This window comes from Lissotriton helveticus, chromosome 9 (assembly GCF_964261635.1).
Source record: "Lissotriton helveticus chromosome 9, aLisHel1.1, whole genome shotgun sequence".
In the NCBI taxonomy this organism is placed as follows: Eukaryota; Metazoa; Chordata; class Amphibia; order Caudata; family Salamandridae; genus Lissotriton; species Lissotriton helveticus.
In genome coordinates, this window is record NC_136070.1 from 462,584,272 (window position 1) to 462,608,474 (window position 24,203).

General features: G+C 44.6%; 1 protein-coding gene across 1 annotated transcript in view; it reads right to left on the bottom strand.

Annotated features, from left to right (window-relative positions):
• Positions 1 to 24,203, bottom strand: part of LOC144781429 (uncharacterized) — an 88,185-nt gene that overhangs the window by 59,975 nt on the left and 4,007 nt on the right. Inside the window, exon 2 of the mRNA XM_078660280.1 lies at positions 12,371 to 12,422. Coding sequence (XP_078516406.1) covers positions 12,371 to 12,381 — 11 coding nt within the window. The 5' untranslated portion in view covers positions 12,382 to 12,422. The remainder of the gene's footprint in view (positions 1 to 12,370; positions 12,423 to 24,203) is intronic.

Genomic DNA, 24,203 nt, shown 5'->3' on the forward strand with positions numbered 1-24,203 from the left:
TGCAGCTGGATCCTTGGATTTCTCTGCAGTAGCACACCCTCTTTCATCGACATGACGTTCTACACCCCCAGGTAACAATGGAGAGGTTTCACAGAAGCAGGCAGGAGAAATGTTCAGTTGTATCTGTTCCACTAGGTTTCTACCAGGTCGCTCTTTTCCTGTGGCTTTCTGCACTCTTCGGCCCTGGAGGAGATGAGTAGGGACTAGTAGGTTTCATACGTAACACCCTGAATGCTGTGCCCTAGGGGTCAGTAAGATGCTAGCACCCTTATCCTTTGGAGCAGCTTTTTATGGGCATGGCTTTGAGACAGAGCTGGGATCAAACCTATCCCAAATTTCTGTTAGGGTAACAAGAATTACCCAATGCAGCACCAATAATCTTTTTCTGTCTCCTTATGTTCTAGTGATCCCTCTCCTGGAAATTCAAACAATCATATCATTTGTAAAGTGCACTACTCACCCCTGAGGGTCTCAAGGTGCTGGGGTGGGGAACGCTGCTACTGCTCGAAAAGCCAGGTCTTGAGGAGTTTTCTGAAGGTCAGCAGGTCTTGGGTCTGCCGTAGGTGGATGGGGAGGGTGTTCCAGGTCTTGGCGGCGAGGTGGTAGAACGATCTGCCGCCTGAGGTCGCTCTTCGGAAGCGGGGGACTGGAGCGAGGGCGAAGTCGGTGGAGAGGAGTTGGCGGCTGGGGGTGTAGAAGCTGATTCGTCTGTTGAGGTACGTTGGTCCGGTGTTGTGGAGTGCCTTGTGTGCATGGGTGAGGAGCTTGAAGGTTATCCTCTTGTTGACCGGGAGTCAGTGCAGGTCTCTCAGGTGGGGTGTGATGTAGCTGCGGCGAGGGATGTCGAGGATCAGGTGTGCAGAGGCATTCTGGATGCGATGGAGCCGTCTCAGGAGTTTGGCCAAGGCTCCTGCGTAGAGGGCGTTTCCATAATCCAACCTGCTGCTGACAAGGGCCTGGGAGACTGTTCTTCTTGTTTCAGTGGGGATCCACTTGTAGATCCTACAGAGCATGCGGAGGGTGTTGAAGCAGGAGGAGGAGACGGCGTTGACCTGTTTAGTCATGGAGATGGTGGAGTCGAGGATGACCCCTAGGTTGCGTGCGTGGTCGGTGGGTGTTGGATTGGTTCCCAGTGCGGTCATCCCAGGCCGAAGGGTTGGATCCGAGGATGAGGACCTCCGTCTTGTCCGAGTTCAGCTTCAGTCGGCTGTTCCTCATCCATTCAACAACGGTCTTCATGAAGGTTGGTTTTGGCGGTGTGGGGGTCCTTGGTGAGGCAGAGTATCAGCTGGGTGTCATCGGCGTAGAAGAGGATGTTGAGGTCGTGCCGACGGGCGACGTGGGCGAGCGGTGCCATGTAGATGTTAAACAGAGTTGGGCTGAGGGATGAGCCCTGGGGTACGCCGCAGATGATCTCAGTGGCTTCGGAGCGGAAGGGGGGAAGGCGGACGCTCTGTGTTCTGGCAGAGAGGAAGGAGGTGGTCCAGTCCATGGCCTTCTCTTGGATCCCAGCTTTGTGGAGGCGTGTTCGTAGTGTGTGGTGACAGACCGTGTCGAGGGCAGCTGACAGGTCCAGGAGGATGAGGGCTGACGTTTCTCCGTTGTCCAGCAGGGACTTGATGTCATCGGTGGCGGCGATGAGGGCAGTCTCTGCGCTTTGGTTGCTGCGGAACCCGGACTGGGAAGGGTCCAGCATGTTGTTTTCCTCGAGGTAGCGGGTCAGTTGTTCTTTGACGGTCTTCTCGATGACCTTTGCCGGGAACGGGAGCAGGGAGATGGGCCGGAAGTTCTTGAGGTCCTTGGGGTCCGCCTTGGGTTTCTTGAGTAAGGCGTTGATCTCGGCGTGCTTCCAGCTCTCCGGGAATGTTGCCGTCTCAAAGGAGGTGTTGATGACTTTCCGGAGATGGGGTGCGATGGATGTTCTGGCTTTGTTGAAGATGTGGTGTGGGCATGGATCTGACGGAGATCCGGAATGGATGGTGTTCATGATCTTGATGGTGTCATCGTCATTGATGTTGGTCCAGTAGAGCAGGCGGTTGGTGCGGATGGTGGTCGTGGGCGCGGAGGTCTCAGTGGTTGTCGGGGCGGTCGTGGCATTGAAACTGTCGTGGATGTCTGTGATCTTGCGGTGGAAGAAGGTGGCCAGCGAGTCGCACAGGTCTTGCGAGGGTGGGACGTCTTTGGTATTGGAGCTGGGGTTGGAGAGTTCCTTCATGATGTTGAAGAGCTCTTTGCTGTTGTGCGCATTGTTGTCTAGGCGGTCTTTGAAGGAGGCCCTTTTGGCGGATCTGATGAGGTGATGGTGTCTGCGGGTGGCGTGGCTGTCCGGTGTTCGTTCTCGGAGCCAGATCTTCTCCAGCTTTCTGGAGGTTTGCTTGGAGGCCCGGAGGTCTACAGCGAACCAGCAGGCTTTCTTGTTGGTATGATTGTTGGAGGGTTTCTTGATCGAGGCGAGGGTGTTGGCGCAGTCGTTGATCCACTATCTGAGGTTGCGGGCGGTGGTGTCGGGGTCAGTATGGTCGGCGGGTGGGCTCTGGACGAGGGTGGTGGTTAGCTGGTCTTCGGTGACTTTGCTCCAGCAGCGGTGAGGCATCTGTTGGATGCAGTTGTGCATGGTGGGTTTCTTGAAGGTGAAGTGGATGCAGCGGTGGTCGGTCCAGTGGAGTTCGGTGGTATGGTTGAAGGAGACGTGGGGGCTTCCAGAGAAGATGGGGTCAAGCATGTGACCGGCGGAGTGGGTGGGTGTTGGGATGTGTTGTCTGAAATTGGTCAAGCAGAGTAAAACCAGTCTTTGATTTCCTATTATTTTCACTCTCTTCAAGGTTATATTGTGTAGGCTTCCCTTTAGGTATAAATGACAGTAGCCACAACAGGATTGTCGATGTACTTTTGCTTAAACCATGCAACTGATCTCCAGGAAGATTCTATGTCAGAACTGGAGGCTCTGAATATACCTTCTTCCTTCACTTTATTTTTCACAGCAGCCATTTTTAACAAAACAACAGAACTACATTTCCTGTGAACAGCAGAGAAATAAAGAGTTTTAGCAGAAGTCCTTTCACGCTGTCTGCCCTCAAGACCCCAGTTGGTCCTTCCATGCTGTCTACTCTTCCTCCTTCTTTGCTTCTCAGCAGCAAGTTAAGTTGTTTTTCTTGTTTCTCCTCGGTGAGGGGTGTGGAAATGCGATATTTTGCTGTGTTTGTATTTGCGCTTGATAATCATTTTGTTTTAACACAACCCCTGTAGTTGCAGGACACGTTTGTGTACCTTATGTGAATTATTTACCTAATTGAAGTGTGGTGAGGTCCTCCCACCGCCTGGGGGCATTGTGCCCTCTCAATGGGCAACGCGAGTCAGGCACTGGTGATAGAGTCCTTACAAGCGCTGCCTTGCTTCTTGCCACCCAAGTGACACCTTAAGTGGTCTGTGTTTCCCTGATAGCTTTTTTATGCCCCAGTAGGGGTCTGTATTGCATTGTTGAATACTCCGATGGGTCGTAAGAGTGCCTAGTGGTGCCGGGTGGGACACTGGGTCAGGTGGCTGTCCAGTGATTGTAAGGGGGTGTTGTGTCCCAGGGCTCTGTCCCGCAAATTGTGCACCTTTGGCCACCCAAATACGTCTGGGCTCCCTCTCAGCACTGTGTGTGAATTGGTGCTTCCCAGCACTGCTCTGCCTCTTAAGTCCAGTGGGTTTTGTGGTCTCAGGACCATGCAATCAGAGCTGGATCAGATCCAAGAGGAGAATCTTTCGGCCTTTCTCACTTGGGAGGATGACTTTTATCAGGCAGTGGACGACTCCATTATAGGGCTGTAAATCAGGCCATGGAGCCCTTGGAGCAGCACTTTTCAGCGCATAATGCGAGGGAGTGTGCCAAATGGGCTAACCCCATGCCAGCTCCCCCTAAGTCCCCCCAGGTATCCCAGGATGATGGCCCCCCTCAAAGAAACAGTGTAATCTGGGGGTGGACGTAGATGCATTTGCACATTTAAAACAGGCTTTCCTAGCTCAGGTTCCCCCCCAACCAGTGCCCACGGACCCTGCTGACAGTTCTCCGACCCCCCCTCGCAAAGTCTCCCCTGACCCCTAGACACTGTCGACTCCAATGTTGACACGGATGAGGATGCAGACCCCGGGGGTGTCTCATACATGCTAGACCCAGATGATATTGTGCACCCCTGGTCAACGGACTGGATCCCAGGTGATAAGGTAGCCAAGTATGTCGCAAGCAAGCTGCGCAAGCCCAAGGAGAAGGGCACTCACAACCGCCTCCGGGCGGAGTGCCCCAGCCCCAGTTTAGAGGGGAAGGTTGCCCATACTCCTGAGATAGACCCCAAGATGGTGAAGTTCCTAGCTAAATTTGTGGAGGACCCTAAGAAAGGTATTGATAGGTCCTGGTGCTCCTGCCAGGACACGCTTTAGATGCGGTGGGTCCGGAGACTAAGGACCAGATGTAGGTGATTCCTATTTACCGACTCCTAAATACCGACTCTTACCGAATCGGTATTTAAGAGTCGGTAAATAGGAAGGAGGCAGATGTAGGTAAAAAATTACCGAATCTGTAAGAGTCAGTATTTACCAAATCTGTAAATACCGATTCGGTATTTCACATTGATTCCTATGGGCCTTGAAGCCCATAGGAATCAATGTGAAATACTGATTCGGTATTTACAGATTCGGTAAATACTGAATCCTGCAAGGGTGCAGGGGGTGTCACTTTGACACCCACTAGCACCCCAAGTACAGGCATGTGTGCCATGTGGCACACATACATGCCCTAAGGGCATGTATGTGTGTCACATGGCACAGGTGTGCATGCACAGATGTGCATGCACATCTGAATTCGGTATTTTACCACCCAATAAGATTGGGTGGTAAAATACCGACTCTTAAGGGCCTGTGGCACTCTTAGGAGTGTCACCTACATATGGATTTACAGAATCTGTATATTTACCGATTCGGTAAAATACCGAAGTGGTAAATTTACCGAATCGGTAAATATACCGATTCTGTAAATTTAGACCCACCTACATCTCAAAAGCCAAATACCGGTCGTTAACGGCCGAAATCGGCCGTTACCGACCAGTATTTGGCGACCTACATCTGGCCCTAAAATCCTAGATATGGCTAAGGAGGCTAAGGCCTCAGGCTCATTGATTTCCCCAGAGGTGTTCTCAGGCTGGGCTCAGCGAACCATTGTGTTCTTGGAGACCGCTAATTGCGCGCTCTTGACCGAGAGACGGCATTTTCTCTTGATAAACGTGGACCCAAAATTGGCAGACCTGGCTTGAGTGGTGACCCTGGGTGGTTTATTCAGGGATCCATTCATCAAAGAACTTGGCAAGTTTGTGGCGACGTACACCTCACTGGACAAGGCCCAGTCCAATATCTGGAGAATCTTCACCCCTCATGTTTTCCAGGGGGCCGGTCGTGGCAGGGGCTGCTCGGCCGGGTGGTTCTCCTCCTTCAACCCTGACAGGGGACCAGGTTCCGGACGTGGACAGTATCAGGACAACTCACGTTACAATACTTTCTACCCCACCAGAGGGCAGAAGTTCTGCGCATGTGGAGGCTTCAAGGACCAATCCAACAAGTCTGGAAAAGGTGAGTATGCTACCATCAAAGTTCCTGCACGTGGGGGTCAATTAGCGCTCTTCTCCCCTGCCTGGGCCACACTCACAAGCGACACGTGGGTGCTACAGACAGTGCAGGGCTTCCAGCTCGAGTTCCATGGCCATCCACATCAGGTGACCCGGCCCGTCCCATTTCATTTTCCAACGAGACACAGAGCTGATATGCAAGGAGGTCTCTGCTCTCATTCAGAAAGGGGCCATTTGTTGTGCGTAGGAGCACCCAGGCGGTATTCCCAGCAACATTTTCCTGGTTGAAAAAGCCGACGGGGTCGGATACCAGTTGTCAATTTGAGAGATTTCAACTAGTGGGTGGTGTATCACCACTTCAAAATGGAGAGCATCAACCTCCTTGGGGACGTGCTGCAGCCGCTTGATTGGATGATCCGCCTGGACCTGAAAGACGCATATCTGATGGTCCCGATCTTCCCTTCTCATCAACGTTTTCTCCAGTTCAGATTGGACGGCCAGGTTTTTTAGTTTACCGCTCTGCCTTTCGGGCTATCCTTGGCTCCGTGGTGCATCATGAAAGTCCTAAAGCCAGCAGGGGAGTTTCTACGGGCGCAGGGCATCCGGATGATCGTCTATCTAGACATGCTGTTCCTGGATCAATGTCCCAGAAGGCTGGCCAGTCATTAGCAAATGGCGGTCAATCTACTTCAGGGTTTGGGATTCATCATAAATAAGAAGAAATCCCTCTTGGCCCCGGTCCAGTGCACAACCTATTTGGGATTTGCAATGCATTCCATTTGTTCGATCCTGAGTCTTCTGGCCAGGAAAATGGCGAAGATCAGGCATGAGATGTGCCAAACCTTGGTGAAGTCACGCATTTCACTGAGTCAGATGGCCCATCTAGTGGGTCTCCTCTCCTCCTCGATTCAGGCAATTTTTCCTGGTCCCTTGCACTATCGTGCGATGCAACGCCTCATAGCGTACCACCTCAGGAGGGGGGTAACCTATTCCCAATCCGTTCCACTTGCAGAGGAGGTGAGGGACAAGATGGTCTGGTGGTTCACGCACATGGAGGCATGGAATGGGAGAGTGATCTTCGGCTATGCCCCGGACATTGTGATAGACCCGACGCCAGCCGTTCCGGCTGGGGTGGCAGGTGCAACAAGTTCTCCACAGGTGGAGCCTGGTCCACACATGAACAGTCATGGCACATCAACTGCCTGGAACTTCTGGCGGGGTTGTTTGCGGTCCAGTGCTGGACAAAGGACAGGGTGCAATCGTGTGTCCTTCTCAAAATGAACAATATCTAGGCGGCACCAGAACCAAGGCTCTAGCAAACCCAGCTAATGAGTTTTGAAATCTCTGCCTAGAGAACCAGGTGTCAGTCACAGCGGAATACCTCCCAGGTCGGGCGAATGAAGTGGTGGACTGGCACTTATGCTATCTCCTGGATTCCAGCGTGTGGAAGTTGGACCAGCAGGTGTTCTCTCAGCTGGTGGAGAGATGGGGCCCCTTCTCAGTCAATCTATTTGCATCACATATGGATCATCAGTTGCCAGGGTATTTCAGTTGGAGGCCAGATCCTCAAGCAGAGGTGACAGATGCATTTTTCCAGGACTAGCAGCAAGAGCAGGGCTATGCCTTTCCTCCTTTTTCGATGATCATGCGGGTGTCTGCCCTCCATTGTCGCCAACAGGCAGAGATTGTGCTAATCACACTCCTGTGGAGATCTCAAGAATGGTTTCTGGTTCTTCTGGAACTTTCTTGGGATTCTCCAATCCGACTTCCCCACTTTCCTCACATCCTCCTCAATCCAGATCTCGATCCTCATCGGCTGGTAGTGGAAGGAACGTTGAGGACGATGGTCTGGCGGATCTTCGGTGTCGCTTGTTGCTCCCAGACCTTTTGGGACAGGCTGACATGGTACTTGCTAGAGCATGGGCAGACAGCACGACTAAGAGATACCAGTTCGCATGGAGCAGATGGTGTCATTGGTGTATGCATCGGAGTGTCGATCCCATGGGAGCGGATGGTAGTCCACATCCTTAATTTCCTGGCGGGTTTAGCTGAGGATGGCTTGGCCTACCATTCCAATAATACTTTCCGTTCAGCGATCTCAGCGGACCATTCCCTCATTCACGGTTCTCCGTGGGGGAACACCCATTTGTTTGTAGGCTCCACAGGGAGATTTGCCTGTCACTCCCTCTGGAGCCACGATATTCTGTTCCATGGTATGTTAACCTAGAGTTGAATCTTTTTCTTTCCTGGCAACCGAACAGGTTTTTGACTCGCAAAGAGGTGACAGCCAAATTGGCGATGCTCTTATGCCTGGTGTCTTGCAGACGCATCTCTGACGTGAGAGCCTTTGACATTTCAGCTAGGGTGTTCTCCCCAGAGGGGGTATCCTTTACGGTAAGTAGATGGACCAAATGTAATACCAGGGTCATCCGGTACCAGGCCTTCCCAGATTCCTCCAAACTGTGTGTGGTACAGTGCCTCCGAGCTTATGAATAATTGACTGAAGAGTCGGCCTCCAGGTGAGAAGCAACTGCTTATTGCTCTACGGAAACCGTACAGAGCGGTCTCATCCCCGACCATAGCCAGATGGGTACGTTGGGTTATGCAGGAGGCGGGGATCGATACCAAGATTTTTTGTGCCTACTCAGCAAGAGGGGCAATGGCCTCAAAGGCGTCTTCTCTCACAGCGCGTTTGGAAGACCTTATGCGTGCTGCTGATTGGTCCTCCAACTCTACCTAAGAGGTTTTATTTTATGCGGGTGCTTGAAGTAGGTCTGCCATAATCTGAGCCTTTTGTCCTGACATAGAACTGAAAATTTGCCTAGCTGTAGTAATGGTATGTTTCATATCTATGAAGGACACAGAGGTGAGGATTATCCTGCCCAATGACCACTGAAGACGTGGACCCTCCCTGTTCTGGTGTAAGTAATTGATTCATGAGTTCACTTAAAATGTGATGCATGCTAATTTAACGGCTTTGGTCATATATGTAGTGCTTTCTGGTGTTGTTCTGCAACTTAGTTTGTTCCGGTACAGTTCTCTGACATTGCCTATTTTATCAGGAAATTATGGATCCAAACAAGAGGAGTGAAGTCCAACAAGGAATGGTTTGCACACAGAAAGAGGAAGAGTAGACAGTGTGGAAGGACCGACTGGGGTCTGGAGTGCAGACAGCGTGGAAGGACTTCTGCTAAAACTCTTTATTTCCCTGCTATTCATGGGAAAAATAGTTTTGTTGTTGTGTTAAAAATGGCTGCTGTGAAAAATAAAGTGAAGGAAGAAGGCATAATCCTCGCCACCATGTCCTTAATAGAATTGAAACTTACCTTTACTACAGCTAGGCACATTTTCATTATACATATTTATTCAAAACATTGGTAAGCGATATGAGTAACCTAAATCTGACCATTCACTTGCTTTCCTCATGCGTCATTACCTATATGCTTCAACATTTTTTTCAATAGCCTTTTTCTAGAAGAACTTAGGGAAATAGTGATTAATTAATTTTTCTATTTAAAACAAGCTGTATAGCCAGCTCCAGGAAACATGCATAAAGTATAAGCTCTGAGTGAAATTTTAATTACATTGGTGAAATGTGTGTAATGTGTGTCATTTCTAATTGTCACATTTCATAAAATTTCTCAAAAATTAGCATTACATGGTTTTGTGATTTTTTGCACACTGGACGCTCGTTCGCAAAGAATATATAACACGGAGAGACATGTAATATTTTAGCTACTCTCTTGCCTGTAACTTGCAAGACGTTTTTACGCAAATTGCAAACTTGCATAAAAAAAGTCACACAAAATACCCACAAAGCACATTTTGCTTTCTTAAGTCTAATTTTGTGATGTTGTTTGTGAATTTCCCAACATTTGGTAAAACGAATATTTACAATTTCACACACTTTTAGTTTAGGTATATGTTAAAGCAGCCTATTACTCATTCTGATACCACATAATTGAACCGTGTACAAATTTTGCGTACATATTACAGTTGAGTTAGTAATGGAAATTCTAGAGCAAAAACAGGTGTCCCTTTAAAACCGTGTGCATGTGATTGAGAACTCATTAGTACACCTGTGGTATGCCAGAAGTCAAAATGTCAGATTTCCTGAGCAAGAAAATATAGGGAAAACAATTGCATAAAGATGAATGCAATACAGCAAACCCCTTCTAAATTAGGGGAAGGGTCACAAGCAACACTAGCCAGTTATTAATTTGGACAGAGGTGCTGGCATCACCCAAGTTAAAATTAGGTAGTAAGTGGTTTGTATTTTATAGAAAAGGACATCTTTCTCCTCCGATGGAACTATCATCCTCTTGCTCCCCACCATAAAAGAACCACAAGTTTGTTCTACAATGATGATAGGGTATGAAGATCGATGGTAGTCAGGTGAAGAGGATTGATGTGTGCCCCTTTCCAACAAAAAGACAAATATCATCAATGATTAATCAAGGTTGGATGTGTCAGAAATTATGTGAACAATAAATAACATTATGCTGCTAGAGATTGAACGTTCAATGACCATTGGTTATTACCTACAAAATAGAGGGAGTTGTGTAAATCAGTTTGCTGATGTTGCAAATTGACTGTTCACACATGGCTTTCATGGATTGGTCGGCAGCCTTCGACTGTGTGACCCCTCAAAAGCTGTGGACCATCATGAGGGATATGGGAGTCGATCTATTAATCTTAAATTGTATTAGACAGATGTACTCCAACGCTATGGCCTCAGTAAGGTACACAAAAATGGAGGCTGCACACGCCCATTTAAAATCGCCAGAGGAGTTAGGCAGGGCTGTGTTCTTGCGCCATTTCTCTTCTCCATTTGTCCAAATGGAGTGTAAAAAGCCCTTATCAAGTCCACAAGAGATGTTCCAGTTTTTAACTCGCAACCTCTACCTATCTTGGCATACGCGGACGATGCAGTGTTGATGGCCAGAACTGGGTCTGGCCTCCAGCACCTTATATCTTTGTATGTGTCATTTATGAACTCACTTGATCTCACGGTGAACCGTTCAAAATCCTTTGCTGTGATAGTGGGGGCAAGAAAAATAGAGAGAACACCGTAACTCCATGTGGAGAACGAGAGGATTGAGGTGGTGGATTCCTTCCCGTATTTGGGGGTTCTTATCAATAAGGATTTGGCATGGACAAAATTAGTGGAAGGACGCAGAGGGGTAATGGAAAGAACCCTGCCGGCAGTAAAGACCTTTTACCAAAAAACTGGGTGATAGGCCACTATTACCAATAAAACAAATTTACCAGGCTAAAGTTATATCAGCAGTGACGTATGGGGCACTGTCAAAAGGGGTGCACTGCAAACTATAGAAAACAAGTTTTTTAAATCTATAGCTGGCCTCCCCACCTCGACCCCTAACTATATTTTACACTTAGAACTGGGACACCCTTATTTCACCGACCCAATACAATTGGCCCCTGTTCTTCTGTGGCATGCAATCTGGAGAAGGGATACACTCCCCCTGACACACACAATAATTAAGAATTGCTTAAATATGGATAAGTGGAGGAGATCCAGATGGCTGTGCTACGTAGAAAAACTCCTAAACAAGATTGTGCTACCTGAATTATTTCATCATCCAGATGAATGTAGAAAGATCTCTAAAGAAAAGGTCAAACATTTGTTTAGGATGAGGGTAGAGTATGAGAGAAGGGAAACTCATGGTAAGAAGCAGGCAATGGTGAACTAATGATCAATTTCCCCAGTGATAGAGAGAGGATATTTTTACTATCTGTCAGATGTTACAAATGCATATCACAGATTTATATTGATTAGGTTTCGTCTGAACATGATCCCTCTTATGATAGGATACCCCAGAAAAATCTATAACCATCCTGATTTAACTTTGTGCCCCTGTAATGGCTCGTCAAGACAAACTGATCTGCACCTTGTTTTATTCTGCAAACTGTATAAGAAGGAGAGGAACAGTTATTTAAAACCGATACTGCAGAAAATTAATTTTAAATATTGTAGGGTGGCACTATATTTTTTAAAGAGTCTATCAGATCCTTTGACTTGTTTTTCTCTAGCGTCGTTACTCTGGGCCTGCATGAAAAAGAGGAAAAACTCTGCACTAGAACCAGTCACTGGATGAAAAGTACGTAATAGGAGTAAAACCTTGGAAACAGTCAATCTTTTATAGATCCAATTTTAAAAAAATTAGTACGATGAAGATGAACTATTATATTTCGGATTTTAAATTAAATTGAATATTAAAAATCCTTTCATTTCTTTTTTATATGTAATTTTATGATCATTTTGTATTTGATCAAATAAAGGATTTTGACTATGACTATGACTGTTCACACACATCCCTATAAGTCGCTAATGCATGCGTATTATAATTGCATTTCTTGTAAAACAATGGTTGATGTTCTCCATACCAGTAGAAGCAGAGAAACAATGTGTTTCATTGTATAATCTGCTGAGGCCCCAGGATAGAAAATGCTGACAAACAAAATCCTCCCCCCACCTTGGTAGAAAAACATGATTATTGATGCACCAAGTAAACCTCATGATCAGTCCATGACAGAAATAGCTTTGCTTGTCACACAAATGTGTCTCTCTGTATCTGATGAATATGTTGTGCAACTTTATATTGATTCCTTAATTATAACATATGAAGAAAAGTGAGTGATTAAGCTGTAGAGAATCATTAGATACTAAACAGTTACGATCAGAAGCACAAACTAGCAAGAAAAAGTTAGATTATTTGTATTTAGTTTCTGATGTCATTTATATGTCTTACCTCCACTCCATATCCTTTATGCTGTTTGATTTATTATGTTAAGTCTCCAGAGCTAAAAAACAATAATATATTCTATTAGAAACATCAACCCTTACAGTATTATCAATTTAACGAATATCCTATTCAGGTGTGGCAAATAACTTAAACAAAAATCTGTTTTCTTTATACCATAGGTCTGCATATCATTCTTACAAAATTCCTAAAGATCTCACTCAGTTAAAGTTCAAGGAGCTAAAAAAGGCATTTCAAGAAGAAGTAAAATTCACCTTCTGAACCTGTGGGAATCAATATACCATTGACAGTGAATAGCAAACAAGGCGCATCTGTTGTGCAGATAGAACACACAACAAGGGTGACAGGAATTGGGTTGTTGCTTTCAGAGGGGGTTACCCATACCAATCAAACAAACTTAATCTTGTTGGACCAAAACATAGTACTTTGGGAGTTGTGGCTCAATCCCTGGTAGCTATTACACAAGCAGCAATCAATCATGAAAGAAGCATGTGTTAAGTTCAAGCAATGCTACCAATTTGAAAATCATAAAAACAACAAAATATTCAAAAATCAATTTAGTAAAATAGAGAGGAATTTATCATCAAAATGACACCAAAACAATCAATATTGGTTAAGGAAAACAAGTGATATGAATTTATAATGGATTAAGCAAAAATAATAAGTTTCAGTTCCCGGAAGACCAGGACTTAGATGGTATTTCACCATGCCACACCAGACTGAAGGCAGGGAAAGTTTGCTGTATGCCCACCATATTTAATGTTACCAAGAAGGGTAAACCCAATAAAGTCACTTGGACCTGGGTAGCAAGTAGTACAAGAATAGAGGGTCCCAGTACAGAGACGTTTGTAGAAAAAGAAAATAGGAAAACTGAAAAAAGAATAAATGCAACTAGGATTCACTGTTAATGCAATCACAATGAATCAAACCATACAAATTGGTTCACAATTTATTTAAGCTCAAAAAAAGGTTTGGTTCATTCACAAGCGACAAAATGACAGTGCCCAGGGAGAGGGGGGGTTGGTTGTGCAAGCTGGTTGTGCAGATTGCTAGGAAAAATTGGGAGGGGAGTGCTGGTCAAAGTGACCTGATTCACAAGGTAATTACAACTGTGTTGGCTTAAAAAATATATACAGCCACACATTTCACATAAATGTACAAAAAATCTCAACACATGCTATCAATAAAGCAGCCATTGTATATAAATCAACATTTGGGTCTATTGTAGGCAGATACGATGGTTGTCGATGTTTCGACCCACTATGTTCAAGGTGACTGTGTGACCTTAGGACGGGGTCTTCTTCAGGACAAGAGGGGAAGGGCAAGGGACCTGGGAAATAGAGGCATACAATCAATATAAAAAAACAGGGAGCCAAAAAATTGCGGTGAATTCTTAAGCACAAGAAACTGAATTACCGTGATTGCCAGTGGTCACGGTCAACGACTACATGGTAAAGGTGGGCCATGGAGCTCCATATGCGAGAAAGGAACAGTTCAATAGATTCTCTAAAAATAAAGAAGAATCTGACCCATATGAATTGAAACAATAAGGATGCGGGGGAGGAAGAAGGCGAGATTTACATAATGGAAAACAGTGGGCCATAATAGATTACTCACTGGAAAAGCAATGTGCTTGAAATGTAGCAATATACCAGCCGCCTTTGATTGGTTGGCCCGTGTAGTGATCTGTAATTGAGAAAACCAACACTTTAGAGGACTAATCTTAGCTAGAAAGCCAAGATGTGCTAACACGGCTAAATATATACATAGCTAAATGTATACACGAGAGCAAAGCAGAATTTTTTTTAATACGGCTATGATGTTCGAACAAGTGAACGGGTGCGCCAGGCAACCCGTCCCTCAACCCCGTGTGTCACTATCAATGTGCAAGGCTCTCACATATTCATAAACTCGGTACCGCAACTAAGATGGGGAACCACAATTACAAAGGACCCCACATGCACAACCAACCCCCCCCTCCTCTCCCTGGGCACTGTCATTTTGTCGCTTGTGAATGAACCAAACCTTTTTTTGAGCTTGAAAAATTGTGAACCAATTTGTATGGTTTGATTTATTGTGATTGCATTAACAGTGAATCCTAGTTGCATTTATTATTTTTTCAATTTTCCTATTTTCTTTTTCTACAAACGTCTCTGTACTGGGACCCTCTATTCTTGTACCACCATATTTAATGCGGCTGCTCAGAATTGTTTGAATTAATTGAAAAGCAAAATACTAATGAGCCCGATAGCCTCCGTTTTCTCCCAGGGTTTGGGGTTATTTTTCATTCTGGTGAGGACCACCTGTCTTTTCCTAGAAGCTAAGAACAGGAAAGGAAAGCATACATCAAAACATATGTTAAATATGGCACATCTGAGGTATATTTACCAACAGCGCCACGTCTGTTGGTTTGTCGGTGCAAGGTTTAGGTCAGCAGAAACTAAATAGAGTGGGCAGACCATCAGCTTTGTGTACTGGGAGTCATACTTACAAGGAGCTTGTGCCGCCACTGCACTATTTTTTTGGACGCAGTGGCGACGCTCTCATTGCTCCATAGTTACAAGTTGAATCATCTAGGCTGTTAAGTAACTTTTCGTCGACCTGTGTCATTTTTTTCCGTTGTCGGAATTGGCTGATTCACGTTAGTTTTAATATATGCAAGGTAGGCGTTCCACCTAAATTCCCCTGTAAAACTGAACTGTTGGTATTTATGACTTTTTCCCAAAGTGACACATCTTTGGGAGGCAGGTGGCTGAGCTTGAGATGCATCAAAATTCCTACGCCTCTAACACCCAGGCATAGGAATGACGTATAGGCTGTTTCAGTGGAATCTGACCAGTTGAAGTGTCTTGAAACTGTAATCTGCAATCAAGTCACATCCCCTCAACAAGAAAGTGCACACATAAGGAAGGTAACACAGTAAATCACACATTGCACACCATTAATGACTTATGTCACATATACGTAGTATAGTGGTACTCATAAGTACACTATGCCCAATTGTGTGCATGACATCCAGGACCAATGTAATGGAGTGCACGGTGAGTTTTTCACCTTTTGACACTCCATTACATTGGTCACCGTAGAGTATGCTACTAGCGTTAGTCAAACTAGCGCTTCGCCTCTGACTTTTGACGCATTGCTGTAGTTGGGTCTGTTTTATAACCAACTACAACAATGTTCCACTTTTGGGCCGGATACCTTGCAGCTTCCTTCCCACAGATACCTCAGAATTTCTGATACCTCCTTGGGACCTTGCGCCATGGAGCCCTGTATTGTAATACAGCGCATCCTTGCAATGCCACTTCCAAATACCAACTCGCAAACACAAATTGCGATTCGGTAACGTTTGACTGAATCACAATTTGTGTTTTGTAGATATGTAAAATCAATTTTGCGGTTGTAAATCTGCAGTTTCCAGCCACAAAAATGCTTCCTACATGTGGCCCTAGGTCTTTTCTTTGCTTCTCAAAACTCCCTACCAGGGCAAAGTTCGGAGTTGTTGCTGAGCCAAGCTCTACACAGATTAATTCCTTCGCCTTAGGTCTTACTGAGCAAGTTTACAGCATGACAAAAATATCCAAGCAGGACAAACCTGGTTTTCTTGCATGCCTTAGCAGTGTTCTTCCTGGGCTGCAACAGCACCTTCTCATGGTTCTAGGGATCTGGAAAAAATGACTAATTGCCAATTTTCCCCAACTGCCAGAAAATAATTCTGAGTCACTCCTGAAATCTCCAGATCTTCACAGCAGGCTTGTAAAAACCAAGGGGCAGATTTATCAAAATGTCTCGCAATGCAACTCAGCAAAACAACTTGCTGCACTGTGTTGCATGAGAAGGAGAGAGTAGAAATGCAGCGCACTGAGTCCTGCCTAGCACCAACTGCATTACAGGCAGGATTGTGTTTGTGCAGGAAGGGACACCTTCCAGCACAAAAACAATTCTTTGAGGCATTTTCCAGAGTGCAGCACAGGTAGGGGTGCTGAATTCCAGCACGCCACGATGCTGTGAGAGACAGTAATCCTGTAAACTTTAGTTCATGGATCACCATTTGAAAGGTTATTGAAGCCTTACATCAGCAACAAGCGGTATAGAATTGTATGAGATGGGATGTACTCCAGGAAGATACAGAGGAGTCCGAAGCAGATGGCTCATGGTCATTTCCTCTGAGATAGAGTCACCACCACCGGTGGTGACACGAATGACCTCAAGTGAAATAATCTAGTGACAGGTCGAAAGCCGGATGGATCCTCCATAACGGAGAAGGAAAAATATCCCGCACAGACTTAGCCATGCTGCCTACAACGTCACGTCTCCCCGATATAACTGGTTATTGGTTAGCTGTTTTTCCTTCTTTTTATCTTTCTGTTTGCTTTTTTGAGGGCGAATGGCATATTGTGTATTAGGGGAGCGGCCAGATTGATGTCAGCGGCGCAGTAAGATAGGGTGGGTGAGGAGCTGGAGGTGAGGTTTCTAGTTTGCCTTAGGGATTGGTGATTAGGAAGGGTGGGAAGTCGCCGAGCAAATGATATAGGGAAGTTGGGACACAGCGATAAAGATAACTATACATGCGGACACAGGGTATAATGTGTTGTCATGGAATGTTTATGGACTGGGTGACAAACTCAAGAGGCGTCTTGTACATAAAGCTGTATCATGGTACAGGCTGATTTGATGTTTCATTAGGAGACGCATTTATGTAGTATGAATGTACCTGTGTTGAATAGAGAGAAATGTAAACTATTGGGACATGCCTGTTACAAAATGGGGTTTACGGGATTGGCCATTTTGGCTCACAAATCTCACTCTTTTGAAATGACTCAAATTTGGGGAGATACATTAGGCAGTTAAATAGCAATAGTGGGCCCCTGGCCCAGGTGTTTTATTACCACTAACTGGCTGGTTCTTAGGTCTTCGAACCTACGCTAAGAGAATTATGAGTTAGGAAGACTGCAAGTGTGTAGAGATATGTTAGAATCAAAAGTTATCTCAGGGTACTTGTGCCATATTCTGCTTTCTCATTGGTACATCGCTCTCTGGGTATACTTCAATATTCAAAGTTCCAGAGCAATCCATGTTTCTAATCTCTATACCTGTTTTCATCTATTCTAGTCTCTTCTGAATGTCACTGCCTGCAACCTTTCAGAACAAACCTTTTTTCTTCTCCATCTGCATCAAGAGTTCAAGGATGCCTGAAAGACACACAGTTCATTTGCTTCCATACTAGAAAGACATGTCCATACCACACAAAAAGGTTTCTTGGTGAAAAAAAATATGATGCATCCATAGTCACATAGTTCATTGGGTCTGCCTGCAAGTCTGAATCTGATTGAAGTCCTCTTTCTTCATACACATAGAAGAGATTGCAAAAAACAACACAAAGCAGATAAAAATGATAAAAGCAGGAGCTTAGCACTTCCAACAATGGAACTGCAAAATTGCACACAAAAAAGGATTTATAAATTTGCCCTAAATTGGCCCAAACAATCAAACCCAGGGTGAAGCTCTGAGTCATGTTAGCTACACATGTGACCAGAAGTAATCCCAGATGAAGATCTGCCTTCATTCAGTCGCAGCCCGTGGGAGGAATTTCGACAGACGACGAAGATGAGAGGAAATTAATTATTTATTTAAATTTCACTCGTGGTCGTCTGAAGCATCCCCCCAACCCGGCCCCACCGCTCTTACCTACACGGGCCGCAGCTGGCTTCATTGGAGAGGGGAAGCTTAAATCCCAAGTGACAATGAACGCAACACCCAAGACAGGGCATGAGCACCAACTTAGGAAACAAAATCAAAAACAATGATTGTTTAAGCCATTAGTTTTCAGTAACTGGCAGGCTCATTGGTCACCATTTTATGCCACAATTATACAGTTGCACAAAATGCAACTAATCATATTAAAATATTCCCTAGCAAAATGGAGCATACCAACCAATATCACTAATCCAGAATTTATTTGGGGAGTATTTGGACAACATTCGAGTTTATAATATGGGGACTCAGAAATATTGGAAAAAAATAATGTGGTACAAAAATATTGTGATGCAGTAATATTATTGTCAAGAATATCGTTTTCTTTATGTAAGTAATATAATTGTTAGGAATATTGTTGTATATTTTAAGATGAGCTGCCATGCATCCTACTGTTTCACAGACTGGAGTGAGAATAGTAAATCTTACCTCTCCTGAAGTGCAACGCTTTTTCTACTGTTACAAAGTCTGGAGTGGAAATGGTAGATTTATCCCCGCTGAAGTCCAACACTTTCCCTACTGTTGCACAGACTAGAGTGGGTATAGTGAATATAACACTACTGAAAGCCAACACTTACCCTAATGCAGCACAGACGGGAGAGAGAATAGTAAATTGTATCCTCTGAAGTACGTTTTCCCCAGTGTTGTACAGACTGCAGTGGGAACAGTACTTTTTATCCTTCCAAAGTCCAAAGCTTTTCCTACTGCTGCATAGACTGGAATGTGAATAGTAAATTGTATTTATTTATTTATTTTTAGGTCTCGCATAGGCAGCTTGCTGCCTCTACAAGGCATTAAGTAATTAGTATTAAGGGTGAAACTCCACCCATTGCGGTTTTTTTGTTTTGTCCCTTGCCATTGGTTTAAATCTGGCATTGCTCTTTTAAACTTTCTCATTATTGGCTGGTGGGCCGATGCGTCACTTCCATTTTTGGAGGAGGCAGCATTGACCAACTACAGTTCCCTGACGCTGCACGGCAGTGTCTTTCAATTGTAGGGACTACTTTTTTTTGGGGATCCATTTCACGGCTGCTCGGCTGCTCTGATGGAATGCGCCCTCGCTGTCCTCCCTGACATCAGTTGTGAACTGAGTCAGTGCGGAGAACAAGGGGCGGCTCGGGTTTCTGTTGCCCGTAGAGAGCCGGGACACCTCCCTGGGCTGCGCTGTAGCAGGGCGGAGTGGGGTTCCTCTCACGGGTAATACATTGTTTTTACAAGCGAGTGGCAAGCAGCTAAATCTGCAGTTCTGAGGTGGGAGTATTATTATACAGCGCGTAGAAGGGCTGACCCCGTCCCACCATCTGCTCCTGGGCAAGAGTGAGCCTCTGCCTGTAATGAATGCACCAATAATACCATTTACACAGGGCGGTGTGACTGAGGTGCACTGACAGCTGTGCTTGGGTCCTAGCGCCTCGATAATACGAAGCATTACACGCACGACTGATGGGGTTCGTTTTAATTTACAAGTGTTGCTAAATTTGCATTCGTGTGTGAGGTGTTATGGCCGTCGTACCATCTTCCAGCTTATCCCCATCCATGCTCAGCTCTGTTTTCTGCTTGCAAGTGTGCTCATATCTTAAAGGTGGTCGGCGGTGAGCTAACATGACATACCGCGCTGTCTCATAAACAGCCAGGCTTGCAGCGTAACCTTGGGAAGGTGAAATCACGCAAGTGTATCTTTTCAGCGCCCCTCTGCCTCTTGGCGCCCAACTGCCACTGAGTGACGCGTCCGTAGACAAGTACAGCTTACCGACAATCTATAGCAAATAGTTTTACATGGAAGAGGTCGTTAATAGAACTGAGCGCATTAGTCCAACCATTGCAAGATTTCTTGTTATTGTTTTAAAAAATAACAAAATTAGGACAGACGGACAGTGCTGATCTGTCTTCAGTATCTCATCTGATGAGTCATCCATATTTTACTCTTATTTCACTGACAAAGCATTTGGTGCAAGACTCTTTTCTACCTAACGCAATGCTGTGTCAGGCAGGACAGATCTGGCCGTAGCGGGCACCGGATGTTTACCCAGAGGGTCAGAAAGGTGGAGAGCAGTTTTGGACCAGTGGTGGCTGTTGAAGCAGCAATGTGTTATATATCAGGGGCCTTGCAGCACCCCTTCCACAATATCCAGTGAGCTAGAGTATCTGGGCATCATGACTGACCCTTTTTGCGTGGGTTCAGCTAATAAATTTCACATTTTAGAAAAATGATCTGTTGCTGCCCTCTTTGTGGGCATTGAAATAAGTGTGCCGACACATGCGCAAAGTTTCAAAATGATGAACGCAAGAATGGGGAGAAGAAAGGGGTATTGGCAAGAAAGGTAACAGGACCGTCCTTCCATTCCAATAGGGATTTCGTCAGACTGTTAAAGACCAGTAGCACAGAACTCAGTGGTGACCGGCACATGTAAGAGCGGTGGGTTCGGGGAAGTCGACATACGATGGAATAAGTTAAATTAAATTTAAAAATAAATACAAACACTTACCTTGCGCTCGCCACATTGCTGACTAGGCGAGCGCAAGGTAAGTGGTTTTATTATAAAAAAATGTTTTACTTATCACATCATATGCCGACTTCCCCGATACCCGCCCCCCCGCCCTCGTCTCGCGCATGCCCTCTCCATCACTCTAAACCGTGCCAGCAGCGACTGACCTAGCTGCCAGAATCTGTCAGAGACTGCACCCACTGAGTGGTTTAGCCACATGGTCCTTTCCCGCTTTTCAGACCCTTTCCAAGGGTAAGTTGTAGTTTCGCCTCTGAGGTGGTTTATGAAATGGTCCTGCTGAGAAAACTGCATGGGTGCCTGTCATGCAATGGCTGAAAGTAACTTGAAAGACCCTCACGAGGTGAGCTGGCACCCATGCAAAATACTCGTACGAATGCTTCCATCCCACTATATGACCTTCAAAACACGAAACAAACGCTTGTAATTTCTAGACTTTACCATGAAAATACAGATTCAGCCTGCCACGCCGAAGACTCACCTTGGTCCACTGATGGTTGTGCTCAGTGCGGCTGCTAGGCTAGAAGCTTTGACCACATTACTCTGTCTCTGCTCACGCTCAAGGGGCTCCCGATGCATCCTCATGTTAACATGCTACCAGAGGCGCAACTAGAGCCAAATTTCGTAGGGTGGGGTAAGAAAAAATATGGGGGGGGGCTGAATCTCTAAGCAGTAGTCAGAGTGGAGCTGCAGCGGCTCTTTGAAGGGGTGAGACAATAACAATTCTTCATTAATATGCAAATGGACTTTTAAAGACCTGTGAAGTGCTCAGGTGCGGCTGTGTGTGTGCACAGGAAGTGTCTGATCCCGGGATCCCACACACGACGGGGGGGCTGAAGCCCTTTGAGTTGAATGGGTGTTGCGCACCTGCCTGCTACCCCCAAAGAGTTTCACTTTAGGACCCCTAAATACCTGGCCCAGATACTCACTCTTTGTGGAGGGAGTCTCTCCCAGCGCTGATCAGAACTGTTACTTCTAGAATCACCCACTGCTCCTCCACTGCATCACTGAACACCACAGCATCACTCGTTTGCCATCACAACATCACTCAGCGCCACCACTGCATCAATCTGTGCAACCATTCAACAGCTGGTTCAAATATGTTCTCTCCGTGTTTCAAGCTTTATTACAAATGTAACAAAAAGATGTTAATATTTCACTTCTGTTCTTGGATTTTCATCACAATAAAATACACTGAACATAATCTTCACAAAAGTTATTTACAAAAGTTTAAGCTATTGCCATTATAAATTACAATAACTTTTATTTAAGTATTAATTATTTAAAAAAAATTAAAAGCCATTGTTATTTGTAATATCAATACATGTAAGTCACGTAAATACAACACATATTGCATTACAAATGCTATAGGTGTCACATTTGCGAAAGTTATGACTATTGGCATTGTAAATGACAAAGCTATTAATTTCGCTATTTTCAAAAACAAAACATAAATAAAAAATGTGTCAATTACAATACCAATAGCTCAAACTTTCCTAATGCGAGAACTATGGCATTGCAAATACTTGTTTTATAAAGCTTTATACAGCGCGAACAAGATTCCGAAGGATATAAGAGCGCTTTACATTTGGATGGAAGAAAGGACATTAGTGTAATATCTAAATCATGTAGGAGTAAAAATAGGAATGATCGCAGATTACAAGACAATTGCAACATGGAGGGTTATTATAAACAGCGAAGGGGGGCAAAGTGTGTGGTAAATGTTACTATTCTGAAGTCCAACACTTTCCCTATTATTGCACAGACTGCAGGGGGAATAGTAAATCTCACCCCTCCAAAGGTCCAGCACTTTCCATACTGTTGTACAGACTGGAGTGGGAATTGCAAATTTAACCCCTCTGAAGTCCAGTGCTATCCCTACTGTAGCACAAACTGGTGTGGGAATAGGAAATCTTCCCACCTCGAGGTCCAACACTTTCCCTACTGTTGCACAGGCTGGAGTGGGAATAGTAAATTTTACCTCTCTGAAGTCCAAGACTTTTCCTACTGTTGCATAGACTGGAGTGGGAATAGTAAATTGAACCCCTCCAAAGTCCAACACTTTTCCTACTGTAGCACAGACGGGAGTGGGAATAGTAAATCTTACCCCTCCAAAGTCCAACGCTTTTCCTACAGTAGCACAGACTGAAATGAGAACAGTAAATCTTACCCCTCTGAAGTGCAACATTGTACCTACTGTAGCACAGAATGGAGAGAGAATAGTAAATTGTACCCTTCTGAAGTACAATGTTTTCCCTACTGTTGTACAGACTGGAGTGGGAATAGTACATTTTATCCCTCCAAAGCTTTTCCTGCTGCTGCATAGACTGGCATGGGAATAGCAAGTGTAACCCCTCTGAAGTCCAATGATGTCCTTACTCTTGCACTGACTAGAGTGGGTACAATAAATGGTCCGATCTCTAAGGTCCAGCACTTTCCCTACTGTTGCACAGACTGGAGTGGAAATAGTAAGCTTAGCCCCTCCGAAGTTCAACGTTTTTCCTACTGCTGCATAGACTGGAACTGGTTACTCCTTTGAAACCCAGTACTTTCCCTACTGTTGCACAGACTGGAGTGGGAACAGTAAATTGAACCCCATCGAAGTCCAATGCTTACCCTACTGTTGCACAGACTGGAGTGTGAATAGTAAATTTAATTCCTCCGAAGTCCAACATTTTCCCTACTCTTATAGTATTTTTAGTAAATGTGTTTTGGGGGGGTTTAAATTTGTAATAATTCATTGTCTACATTAATTAATATTTTCTTGTAAATTAATTGTTCATATTTTTATGGTTTTATTGTGTATATATCATATAAATATATATGTTTTATTTTCACAGTCATACATTTTAAATAGAAAAAAATGTATATCATATAAAATAAATAATGTTACACTATATATATTTATATAAACACAAACATATATCTCTCTATATATGTATCTGTGTTTATATAATTTTAGTATTTATAGATAGGATTTTAATATTAGTGGACTGTATTTGATTTACATTATAATAAATGTATGTATTAAAGCATTTGCCATGTACTACTTTAAACTGTATTTATATTAAATGAAATCTATTTTTGTATATTTTTTGAGGATATTAGGGTCAACCCTATTATTTTTTTCAGACAGTTTTATACTTACCATTATAAATATAGGGACACAATATCTTAAATGATACTTTGACATGATATTTGTGTCAAACGATATTGTTTACTTGGATTTTGTGTCAGTGATCCCTCTGGGGTAGAGCTGCATGAGTGCCTAACCACAGCTATATGTTGACCCACTTCCAAGCACTACCATCTCACTTTGAAAGACTCACTGAGACAATGAAACAGTGATTACATGCCACTAAGAGGAAAACCCAGGACTCATGAGGCATTTGTCCAAGCCTTTCCACCATCTCTCTTTATTTTTTTCAATTTATATCTGATTTGCTTGTCCCGATGTAAAGAAGATCAGCCAGAGCTTGTCCAAATCTCACGTGACTTCCTTACTATGTTACTGCCTTTCGAGTTATTACTGTGTGAAGACATAGTAACTCACCAGCAAGGTG